This window comes from Rhopilema esculentum, chromosome 7, assembly GCF_057945365.1.
Source record: "Rhopilema esculentum isolate cy_ngs chromosome 7, ASM5794536v1, whole genome shotgun sequence".
Taxonomy (NCBI): Eukaryota; Metazoa; Cnidaria; class Scyphozoa; order Rhizostomeae; family Rhizostomatidae; genus Rhopilema; species Rhopilema esculentum.
This window is the reverse complement of record NC_142821.1, coordinates 1,854,572-1,867,053: the sequence shown is the minus strand read 5'-3', so window position 1 is coordinate 1,867,053 and position 12,482 is coordinate 1,854,572. Positions and strand designations below refer to the sequence as shown.

Here is a 12,482-nt window from a genome sequence, read left to right as displayed (position 1 = left end):
AATACAGAAATAGGGTAGTATATGCTATAAAACGAAACAATATCACATAATTAAATATACACATGAAATAACAAGACACTGACATGAATTCTTGATATTGCTAAGGTTAGGAAAAAACTAGCTGGGAATTATAAATCAAACAATATAAATAATATTTTTACCTGAGGCTTTCAATCACAACAGCTACGTACTTGGACTCGTTGGCATATGTTTTCTTGAACTGTGGAGATAGTAGGATATGAGTTCATTCTTGATTGTGTTTTTCAATAAGCTTGATAAAAATAAGTTCACATGCTGGGCCTGATAAAAATTCGTACTTTTGTGTTGATTTCGCATAAAAAACTCTGTAATGATATTTTCTGGTTCAAAACATTTCACGTCTCTGGGTAACGAAATGGTAACGAATGATAACGAAACAAATAACATTTTGGCTTGAAAACGGCAAAGTCATATTTTCTAAATCAGTCAATGAATCAACCTTTTGTACCTTTGGCCGGTTTTCCATTACCTATGAAATTTTGAAACTTAAAGAAAAGAAAGATTTAAGTGACCTGCTTTACCAAAACAACCAACTGGGGCTCTACAAGAGTCCCCGCTCGACCCTATTGATCACAATTGCAAAAGGAAAGATCTAAACAACAGAGCGATTTAAATTGTGTTTAAACCTAGATATTCTTACCGCATCTTCCAGCTTCTTACGTAGCTGAACGTAGCTATAGGAGTTTTTATTGAGTAAGTCATCCGACCAATTTTCGCTCGTTATGCGCACGGTGGCTTTGAGTTTAACGAATGATTCTTTTTCTAGAAATAAAGGATAAAACATATAAATAAAAAATACATTTTAACATATCACTTAGAAAACCAATGCTGTCAAAATATAAAACTTACGAAACAAAAGAAAAATCAATCGTAATCCACCTGCTTTATGTATAAACTTGTTCTTGCTTAAAAATATTACTTAGTTTAAATTTGGTTAAGCATTATTACTGGTAAATTTCCAATTATACCTTTTAACTAATGGCCCATGCTATATAAGTTCGTACTGTTCTCTGGCCGTGCCTATTGCAGTATTATCATAAAAATCTACTTGTACAACTCAAGATTACAAATAAAACTGAGTTGAATTGAACTGAATTGAATTAAATTACCAAATACGAACCATCTTACGGCACTACAAGGAGATTAAGGGATACCAAGGAGAGCAAGGGATATTGATAACGTAAAAGGCATGCAACTATATTAAAACCAAGTATAGGAACACAACAGCTACACATTAACGATTCAAATACGAAGATAAAAAGTATTCTTTCCTCGTAGTCAAGCTTGCATTGAATATGGTTCTCCAAAATAACTATTGTCGATAAAGAAATCAAGAATACACAACGTACCGACACACTGATCTCTACTGGTTGCTGCTTCTTCAAGCGTTGTTTTCTTGTCGGGACAGTTCTGGCAATCGAAATGGCCTCTAAAAGGTTGGAACTTTCCAATGCCACATTTGAAGCACTTTCCGTCAAAACCTTCTCCTGGAGGGCAGCCTGTTTAAATGACAAAACAGCTTTATAAGGCAGTGCTTTTCCTATTCTCAGTCTTTGACAACAATATCGTCAAAGTTCTGTGAAACCTTAAGCAAGTTAGCAATCAAGCCCCTTCAATGATAATTTTCGATGTTGCAGTATTCACACAATTTCTTTTTCTCAATAATTCCCTCAAAATATCAATTGAACCTTCCTTCCTTCCCTCCATCCTTATTTCAGTACCCTAACTTTATATTTTCACAAATATTGGGTATTTACGGTACATAAAAATAAAAAACCGCTATAATGTGATGGGAGGAGTTCGTTTTCACCCTTGAACTCAATTGGTGACATTTTCGATAGGCAAGCGGCGCTGCTTGGGCAACCTTTACGGTCACGTGCTCGACTGAACCATTTCAATCCAAAACTGGGTACATAAATTTCGTAACTTAACACTTTCGATCATTATTCTGAAGTTTGGTACTCTGAGGAGTGTCAGACAAAAAACTTTAATATGTCTTAAAATGTTTGATTTTTTTAAACCCATTTTTAAATTTTATATCACAATTGTTTGCTACTTTACATGAAAAAGGAACAATGTCATGGAGAGAAAAAGGAAAGATAGGAGGGAAATGACACTGAAAGGTGAGCGAGCAGGCAACCCGACGTCAAATGCTGTAGCTGTGTAAAACTTTGGCAGTACAGTAAGCGGTTGGAGGACAATGTCTTTTGTTCTAAAACAATGGGAAAATGTGACGTCATATTTTCAAAACAATAGGCTTGGCCCCAATATTTGACCAAGTGTCCACCCCTGCAGTAAGCTAAATGGCAGCAAGGGAAGAAACGCTAATCATAATGAGCCTGATAATGAACTTACCAAGGGCCTCTCCACATTTATCACCTATATATCCAATTTTGCAGCGACAATAAAATCCTTTTTCTCTATCCTCACAAGCCTCCGTCCCTGTTTTGTTGCAGTCGTTTTTGACACAGTCATCGATAACTGCAAGGAAAGCTTGTGAATTAGGTTTGTAGAAACCCAACTAAAGAAGTTGATTTATAATTCACTTCCTTTACTACGTCTGTTACGTTACGTTATCTTAACCTCGCATTCACCCGCCTCATAACGACACAGGTGTCTTAATATGTTTCCAAACCTCTCGGAGTCGAATGCTTAGAAAACCTGAAGTGGCCTTTAAATCCTGTAAAGATTGCTGGAGTGTTGCAAGGGAGGGGACGGATCAAGGAAAGGTGAACGAACCAAATTTTAAATTTCGCCATACTGTTTTATTTCAACAACAGATATTTACTAAGCACCCTCGTTGGCCTCATCTCTATATTTTTCTTATTGAGGCTGGGCTTCAAGCAAAACAGTTTTTGGAAGTACTTTCTTCAGCAAAATTACAATCATTGTAGCAAAAAAGCAGCGGTTTAATAAAAATAACCAATAATTGATCGTTTTTAACAAACAAACGAAGCCATAACGCAGGGGCGGATCCAGGATTTTAGGTGACTATAGCTCAAATCTTTTGGGATCGGAACCACGCCCTCCTTGCTTGCGGGACACGCCCACTATATGGGCAAATGATAAACCATGTGTGTTTATAGTTGCTTCGTATTCATAAATATTCCTTCGAACATCCTTTTTCTATTCTCAGGGACGCCAGAGAAGGGGATGTGGGGAGACAACCGCCCCTGTTGCCCTTTGGCAGAAGGGGCAAGGGTTGTTTTTAATAAAGTTCCCTTGAAACTGGCCAATTGTAATAATCAGAGAGATTTGTATGAAATTCTGAACTTCTCAAAACATGTAAAATAATTCCTTGTGCTGAAAGTTAGCCAATGTTGAAGATACCTACAGAAGATCGAAATAAAATTGCAGTTACGTATGAATTTGTAGAAGCTGAGAATTATCTTTCAAAAGCCTTTTTACTCAAGCCTGCCCCCCCCCCCCCTCTTGCCGCTTGGTCGTTCCGCCGTCCCTGTCTATTCCCTAGTAGGTCCTTGCCTTTGAAGCTACATTACAGGGGACCCAGGATGTGAAAACGAGCAATAGTCTACTGTTGCTTTACAGGGGACAGAGAGCGGAGAAATACCGTGGATACTCATATTCTATTGGTTAAAAGGCCACTTTCAAACCTGACTATAGCTTGACTATAGCTCGCGCCAAAAATTATAGTACGGGTTTCATTGTCTTCGATGCCTTTTCCAGAGCAAATCCCCAGACCGACTATAGCTCGGAATATCCACTGTAGCTCAATACTGGTTGGTTACTGTCAACAAAGAACGAAACTTCTGATTCGTCTAAGTTTTAATATTAGACCATTCTGCGCTCAGTGTTTTATATCTCATCTGGAGAGGCATTGTGATGACACATTGCCAGCAGTGCATGTTTGTTAATCGCATTTGATAACCTATACCGCTGCTTTCAAATGTGAATTCCGATAATCAAACACTGAGATTTTGACTATAGCTGGAGCTACAGTTGCTATAGTCTGGATCCGCTCCTGATAACGTACCTGTTTCACAGTTTTTCCCAGTGTAGTCGATCCAACACGAGCAGGTGTACGGAGGAATTGATCCTTGGTGGGGTCCATCGGTACAATCTCCATGCAGGCCGCAACGACGGTCCACACACGGCTTTCTGATTGCTAAAAGACAGTTGGGTATTTGTTAAAAATCATTTTTGAGAATCGAAAGATTCTGTCACGTGACAAATACCAGGTATTCGGTAGTGAGATGATTGGATAAAGTAAACCTATCAGTTAACAACGGCCAATCTAACGACGATTGTTGCCTGACATATCCATTTTGACCAATGCGATTCCGTGGTAGATTTCTGGTAACAGTCACGCGTCCAGCACCCTGATGCAAAAGCGTGGTGGTAAAATAAGGGGGGGGGGGGGGAGAATGAAGAAGAATTTACTGCTTTTGAATTTAAAATGAAGGAATATCAAAGGCAGAACGCCTTTATATTTAGAGAGAATAAGGAGATAGAGATTTAAAAGATTTGGTTTAGTATCTCAAAATCGAGTTAAAGATGTTAAACACGTGCTTACAAGTTTCGCAATTGGTTCCTTCGTACCATGGTGGACAATGGCAAGTAAATTTACCACCACTGTCGGTGCAGTTTCCTCTGTTGCAAAGGTATTTATTTTCAAGACATGGGTGATATTCTGAAAAAAGAAATGAAAACTTGATTAGAGATTGTCACCATAAGCAACTGGCCTAAATCTACCGAAAGTATTTTCCTTTGGAGGCTAAGACCAATTAAGGCCAGCAGTTTTTAACAAAAAAGACGACAAGATACGATGACGTCATTGGACGCAGACGATAACAGACTCTATGCTAAAAAGCCACGAAATTCGATCACTGTAAGTCATGGATAAATCCCCACTTTCGAATAAGCCCCCCTCCCACATACCCTCTCGAATTAGCTCCGATCCTAAAACAATTCTTGTGAAATAAGCCCAAATGGGCTGAGGTATTGCCTCAACAGCAACAGGTTTTTTCCCAATTTATCTACCTTTTTAAGCACACTGACCAGCCTAGAAAAGAGAAAGAAAATTTACAAGAAAGAAAGACAATTTTTCAAAATGCATTAAGCATGCAAAGAAATAAATACCACTTTCGCAGTTTTTTCCTGTAAATGCAAGTGGGCATTGGCATCTGTAGTTATAGTCTCCCAGATACAGATTATGGCATGTGCCATTATTGAGGCAAGGCTGCGACTCACATACATGCGTACCTACAAGAAATGAGTCATTTTTAGCGAGTGAATAATGAACAATACATGAACACTTGACACAATACTTCCTTTACAAACCAGCTTCAACTGTTTTCCAAATGCTTGAAAACAATAACTATGTTCTTTTTAATTAAAGAGGCGCCACAATATTTCAGAAGATTGATGGAGTTTACGTTAAACTAGAGGCAATTACCCAACGACCCAAGACCATGACTCTGTACGGTACAAACCAGACTGTTTTACTTCCACGCGTGAATGAGATCTGAACATTTTCAGAAGAAATGCAAATCAAAATGCCTTAAATAACTCTGTTTCTTTATAGGCGTCAGAAGAGTGGAAAATATTTGTGCATGCGATTTCAAAAATTGGTTTTAATGTAGTATGGTGGTCAGGACCAACTGAAAAAATATCTCGAAAATGATCAGATTGCAGTTGAAAGGATCAAAAATTGACAACAGTGTTGTAACTGGAGGAAACTGATCAAACATTTGTGATTAATCATTTGTGATCAATCATTTGTGATCAATCATTTGAGATTAATCATTTGTGATCAATCATTTGTAATTGATACAGTGTGCTAAGTCATCAATGAGAAATAGAAAATAAGCAATGGTCGATAAGAGAACGAAGGTAAAAAGGGAAACAATGAAGAAAATAAAACCGATGGAGAGCCAAAGGCTGCTAGTGAACAGACATTACGTGTTGTAAATCCTTATAGGATAACGAAGAAATTGATCTTAAATATGAGTAATAAAAATGAACATCGTTACATTAGAGAACTGAGTCAATTTAGTAACTAATTCTTGCAGTATTGTTCCTGCTAGATGATATCTTTCTGAAAAAAAATTATTCATTACTGCTACTATATTATCAAAAATTAACAAAGGGAAAAAGAATATCGAAAAATGTACGATAACATACGATTTTCACAGTACTGTCCGACGTAATTGTGAGGACAATGACATTTAAAACCCGTCCCTGTATCTTCGCACCATCCTGGAAATTTACAGGGGTTTGGTGAGCAGTTGTCGTAAGAATCTGTAAAAAAATAACAAATTTTAAAGAAATTAAAACTTTTCTTTTCACATAGCTTTTATGATAATTATGAAGAGGAAAACGACACCAAAAACGAAAGTAAGCCAAGAAATGAAGAAATTATTTTATCTACCGATGCATTCTGTCACGCTAGCAGCGCCAATCCTATTTGTCGTGTGATTTGTGGGACATCCTGTACACTGGAGCACCTGTTTGTCACTTGCTAATTTGTAAGTTCCAACTGGACATTTTTTGCATTGACCATCTTTTGGATCATAGTACTCTCCTTCGTAGGAACATGCAACTAAAACAAAAAATGCTGTGATAAAAACCCCCTCTTCAAAACAAACAATATGTTTTTCTTTACCCATTGAAATCTGGATTAAAAAAGCAAAATACATGCTTATCTAACACATCGAATACATGGTGAGAATTCAAATGCAAGAGAAATTGACCAGAGACAAACAGATAAATACTGAGTTTCCTCTAAAGAACGGCGCGGCGTTTATCACAAAATCCAACTTTTTAATACGGGGTTTATGGAGGGCGGTATTTATTAGACGGCGGCGTTAAATACAAAATGAAAAGTTTATCAAATGAAAATGGCAAAAAAGTGTGATGAAAAGAGATAAAAACAGATTTTAAACAATGTTTTCTTTTTTCCAAAAGCACGCAATAAAGATTGTGTGAACAATTTCTTAAAGTTTACAAAAGATATATTCACGTTAAGGAAATGTCAAGGAATGTCAATATTCCTGTCTCTGCCAGAGTCCTCGTCTCTAACAACTTTCATAGCTTTCGAATAGTAGGCGTATATATATAAATTATTCGTTACTTCTTGTTTGGTATACTTTCCAATGAGCGCCGCTTTTAAAAATGCGACGTTTAAAAGAGGACGTTTAAAAATTTCTATGATTGTCTGGAAAATATATTCCAGTGGAACATATACGAGCTTAAAAAAATGACGATAAATGACGATGAAAACGTTGAATATCTGACAAGGAGAAAATCGATATTTCTGTATACAGCCGAAAAAAACCATAAACCGAAGGATTTGAGCCATAGAGAAGATAAAAGTATTTCTGTTCTTAATGTTTCCCAGACAATTTTAAAACCAAAACGAAAAAAACATTAAAAAAGAATCTACAATCGAATAACTTTTACCACTAAGGCCTAGAGCCAAAAATTGACAAAAAGCTCACTGATGTTTTCTTATTTCAGTCTAAGGGAACTTACCAACACATGAATCATTTGACTTTGAACCATATTCTATCGTGGTGGTTCCTTTACGACAAAACTTGCAGAACTCGTAGGCATGCACATCAATATCCTGATACATTCCATTTTTACAGGGCTTGCAGCCATCTTTGGACTTGAACTGGCCAGCAGTACAAGGTTCTGAAAGTATTAGAGAAATTGTTTCTAGGTCGCTCATATCTTGCCTTTATATTGATAAAAGACAGTAAATACATCAGTTTATCGTGCACAAAGACCGAGATACAACTTTTTTTGGTGGGGGGGGGGGGGGGGGTGGGGGGGTCAGCCCTGATGAATAAGTGTAACAACAGCCATCTTTTACAAAATAAAAGTATTTTACAAATACTTATGCTACTCAAGATTTTGGGGGGAACCAAGGCCCCCCGGTATCTCGGTCCTTGATCGTGCATCAAAGTATTCACAATAACTAGTCACAGATTTGCGAAAGATTTTTCAAATCCTAGAGTTTAATTTTGGCACATCTCTTCATGCGCTTACATATCATTCTATTCAAAATTGTGACAAATCTTTTCAGCACTGACAAATCAGGCACTCACCTGTGCAATCGCTTATGGAGGTAGAGTGCCCTCTTCTAGTGATTGTATTGTTTGGACATTTAATACATGATGTCTTTTCAGCTTCTTCCTGATAGTACCCTAATGGGCATCCTTGGCACGATGTCCCATTTATAAATGTTCCTTTCGGACACAAAGCTGCAAAGAAAAGTTACGCTCAAATCATAATTTCTCGACATCAAAATCCTGAAATTCAGGCTGATTGTTTGTTGATTTTCATCAAACTTTGAGGCTAGATTGTTCTTAATGTGTTCTTTAATAATAAGCGTATAAGCAGTGAATTCGCTGGCTATTGTGCTTATGGGGAGTGTTCAGTCCCCATTTGCCAAAAAGTGAGTGGGCTATCCTTCATTTGCCGAAAAGTTTGAAAATTCAACAACAAAGCATCCCTAGATGAAATTTTTTTAAGGGAATTTTACAATTTTGTTCTTAATTTGTTCTTAAATTTTGATCATTTTGAGGCTCGTGTTCGTATAAATTTGCTCTTATAAAAGAAAGAGTGTAATGGCTTTAAAAAAAGCAAACATTTTTCAAATATATTTTCAAATTTGTACCGCCAAAAAATTGTTCAAATAGTGTAGTAGAAAATACTTTGTTATAGAAATTATATCTTATATAGAATGTATTGAAAGAAACTCATAGTTTCTGCTCTGCGATGTAATTCACATGAGAGGGGATGGATTTTTGTGAAGGCGTAAATATATATAGTTATATTCATATAGGCTGATATTAACTAACAACAATCAATCAGTGACTTGTCACTTACAAACACATCCGGTTGCCCCACTCTCTCTTGCTACAGTTCCATTTCCACATTGAATGCAAGATGTAGAGTTAATTGTGGTCTGATAAGTGTTCAAAGGGCATTTCATACACTTGGCTGCACTGAAATCGAAGACTTCTCCAATCTGGCAATCCGCTGTTTGGATAAAAGGGTTATGTTTGCAGTTACATAATAGATATCCTAAAGCAATATGCAATGCTATATAATACTTCTAAATGTAACATTTTATAACACACTACACATAGAACAGAACAGAACAGAACAGAACAGAACAGAACAGAACAGAACAGAACAGAACAGAACAGAACAGAACAGAACAGAACAGAACAGAACAGAGCAGAGCAAAACAAAGCAGAGCAGAGCAGAGCAGAGCAGAGCAGAGCAGTGCAGAACAGAACAGAAGAGAACAGAGCAGAGCAGAGCAGAGCAGAGCAGAGCAGAACAGAACAGAGCAGAGCAAAACAAAGCAGAGCAGAGCAGAGCAGAGCAGTGCAGAACAGAGCAGAGCAGAGCAGAGCAGAGCAGAGCAGAGCAGAGCAGAGCAGAGCAGAACAGAACGGAACGGAACAGAACAGAACAGAACAGAGCAGAGCAAAACAAAGCAGAGCAGAGCAGAACAGAACAGAACAGAACAGAGCAGAGCAAAACAAAGCAGAGCAGAGCAGAGCAGAGCAGAGCAGTGCAGAACAGAGCAGAGCAGAGCAGTGCAGTGCAGAACAGAACAGAGCAAAGCAGAGCTGAGCAGAGCAGAGCAGAGCAGAGCAGAGCAGAGCAGAGCAGAGCAGAGCAGAGCAGAGCAGAGCAGAGCAGAGCAAAGCAGAGCAGTGCAGAACAGAGCAGAGCAGAGCAGAGCAGTGCAGTGCAGAACAGAGCAAAGCAGAGCAGAGCTGAGCAGAGCAGAGCAGAGCAGAGCAGAGCAGAGCAGAGCAGAGCAGAGCAGAGCAGAGCAGAGCAGAGCAGAGCAGAGCAAAGCAGAGCAGAGCAGTGCAGTGCAGTGCAGAACAGAACAGAACAGAGCAGAGCAGAGCAGAGCAGAGCAGAGCAGTGCAGTGCAGAACAGAACAGAGCAGAGCAGAGCAAAGCAAAGCAGAGCAGAGCTGAGCAGAGCAGAGCAGAGCAGAGCAGAGCAGAGCAGAGCAGAGCAGAACGGAACGGAACAGAACAGAACGGAACGGAACAGAATATATTAGAATATATTAGAATATATTAGACTACATTAGAATATAATAGAAAATAATAGAATACAATAGAATACAATAGAATATAATAGAATGGAGAATAAAATATGATTACATGATGTGACATGATTGACATGATCGCATTAAAACAAAAAACATACCTCTGCCAAATGTAACGTTCAAGAGGGCATTAGAGGCATTCGAAACAGAAAATTCCACTATTAGGCCAATTTCTGTTGTGTCAACAAAGATTGGTTCGCTGATTTTCGCTCCACATAAACGTGGGGTTAGATCGAATCTGACTTCATTCAACACAGCTGTAACTCGCACAAAATCATTTGAGCAATTCGAAATTTGCTTCAAATATGTCGACTGAAATCGTAGAGCTATAGGTCTATATTTTCGAGGATCTTTGAAGGCATTCGGTTTGATCTTAAGACGGTACAATGATGCATTTGCTGGCTTGATTTGTTCTGATCCGGAATCGCCAATAACGTATCTTCCATACACTGTAAAATAAAACGCTTTATTACTAAGCAAAGTCTCGACGCAGAACCTCTAAAACATACTCGCCAGCATATAAAATGGGCGCTAAACACAATTACTTCGCTTTATAAGAATTTGTGCATACATACGAAAAAACAACGCGGATCCAAATATGATATTGAGAACTACTATGAAAAATTACGCATTTTCATAAAAATATGTATAATTATCTAGCCAATTACGAAATGTTTGGCACATTTATTAAAGAGCGATTTGAGCTTTAAATTATCACCTAACGATCTCTGTAGCAAATACAGTCAATGTAACAATGGAAAAATCAATAACAAAACTCCAAAGCTATTAGCCACAAGATAAAGGAGATACAAAACTGATAGTCAAAAGATGCATTTTACTTATTCCTGTGCTACAAGGAACGAAAATCACTGCTGGTACATTCAAAATTGGATATTCATGTAAATTACCTTTTAACTAATCATCGTTCAATCGTTAAAGTTGATGACCAAAATGATGGCAAATATACACAATAAATAAAACAACAACTGGAATAACATGCTGTTCGGTAGGCAAATCATTCTCTGCTTTTCATTTTCAAGACAAAAACTTCCACAATTCATATCGATTCCAAACACCAAGCACCATACTCAGCAACTTTTGTATCTAACTAAACGTAGTCAGTTTTTTATTGCCATGTTACTTAATGTGTACGTTTTCAAATTGTATTAACCCCAAGATTGAAAAAATTCTCATTTGGGTGCCTTAAAGTCAAGATTCACATACAGGGTTAGAAGCAGCACAGGCCGAATAGTGAATATATAATAAATAGTGATTTTTATTATCTGAAATTACGTTGCATGGTGTTTATATGTAGATTTCGGATTTAAAATGATTGAGATCTATATACAATGAGTAAAACTGGCGGTGCTATCATAAAAACAAGGTAAAAAACAGTACAGGCCTAAATCCGACACTTCTTGTTTTGTAAATATTTTCAAATCAGAGGGGCGATTAAAGATACATCCACGTGTTCAGGCAAAACAAAAGGTATATCTATTCATATGTAATTTAAGAGTATACTTAAATACACAGTTGTTCCATACCACAGTCTTCCAATTTTGTTGATAACTCATCCAGGGTTGTAAGACCTTCAGGACATTTTGTACATTCTCTAGCCCCAGACATGGCATAGTAGCCATAAGTGCAATTAGTGCAAGTTGTGTTTGTTGAATCAAGCCACGAGCCTGGACTGCAAATATCTACAAAATAGTTATAAGGAAAGTATTATTTGTCTCATAGCTTAGTTGTTTGTCTTAGGCTGGGGAGAGGGCAGGTAAGAGACAGAACCTCAAACAAAAGGGAGCCAGGTAAACCTGGGTGGCAAAAAAGCAAGAAAATGGCCATGGGGGGGGGGGGTTAATTTTGAAAATTTTTAAGGTAGAAGATCGTAGGATGATCTTAAAGATTGAAGGAGAATTTCTTACCAAGCAGTAGAAAATAATATTAAGTACTATGTCAGGACCTGAAATACCATACTATGTCAAGACGAAAGCCAATATTCTTCTGATTATACAGCTCTTGAAAGCTTCGGATGTCGGGTTGATAATGATTCAGATGGTATGCAGATTAAAATCTATAATATACATTTTAAACGAATGTTTCAAATGAATGAGAATAAGATCTGATATTTGATTTATCAGAGATACAATAGATATAATCAGAAAACAAACCTTCACAGAATCTTGGTGCTTCTGGCAATCTCGTCATTTGATGTTTTGGGCATGGATAACAGGTAGGGCTGCTATATTCATGATTGGTCGTGTTTGGAGGACAAACATGGCACATTTTTGCCGTTTGATTGAAAAACATGCTGCGTTCACATGGAACTAA

General features: G+C 37.6%; 1 protein-coding gene across 1 annotated transcript in view; it reads right to left on the bottom strand.

Annotated features, from left to right (window-relative positions):
* Positions 1 to 12,482, bottom strand: part of LOC135683979 (sushi, von Willebrand factor type A, EGF and pentraxin domain-containing protein 1) — a 28,260-nt gene that overhangs the window by 5,304 nt on the left and 10,474 nt on the right. The window contains exons 8-22 of the mRNA XM_065199405.2: positions 12,323 to 12,478; positions 11,696 to 11,851; positions 10,253 to 10,600; positions 8,896 to 9,048; positions 8,112 to 8,267; positions 7,534 to 7,695; positions 6,431 to 6,601; positions 6,184 to 6,300; positions 5,140 to 5,262; positions 4,574 to 4,690; positions 4,034 to 4,165; positions 2,395 to 2,520; positions 1,389 to 1,538; positions 680 to 801; positions 162 to 220 (exon numbers count right to left, since the gene is read on the bottom strand). Coding sequence (XP_065055477.2) covers positions 162 to 220; positions 680 to 801; positions 1,389 to 1,538; positions 2,395 to 2,520; positions 4,034 to 4,165; positions 4,574 to 4,690; positions 5,140 to 5,262; positions 6,184 to 6,300; positions 6,431 to 6,601; positions 7,534 to 7,695; positions 8,112 to 8,267; positions 8,896 to 9,048; positions 10,253 to 10,600; positions 11,696 to 11,851; positions 12,323 to 12,478 — 2,248 coding nt within the window. The remainder of the gene's footprint in view (positions 1 to 161; positions 221 to 679; positions 802 to 1,388; positions 1,539 to 2,394; positions 2,521 to 4,033; positions 4,166 to 4,573; positions 4,691 to 5,139; positions 5,263 to 6,183; positions 6,301 to 6,430; positions 6,602 to 7,533; positions 7,696 to 8,111; positions 8,268 to 8,895; positions 9,049 to 10,252; positions 10,601 to 11,695; positions 11,852 to 12,322; positions 12,479 to 12,482) is intronic.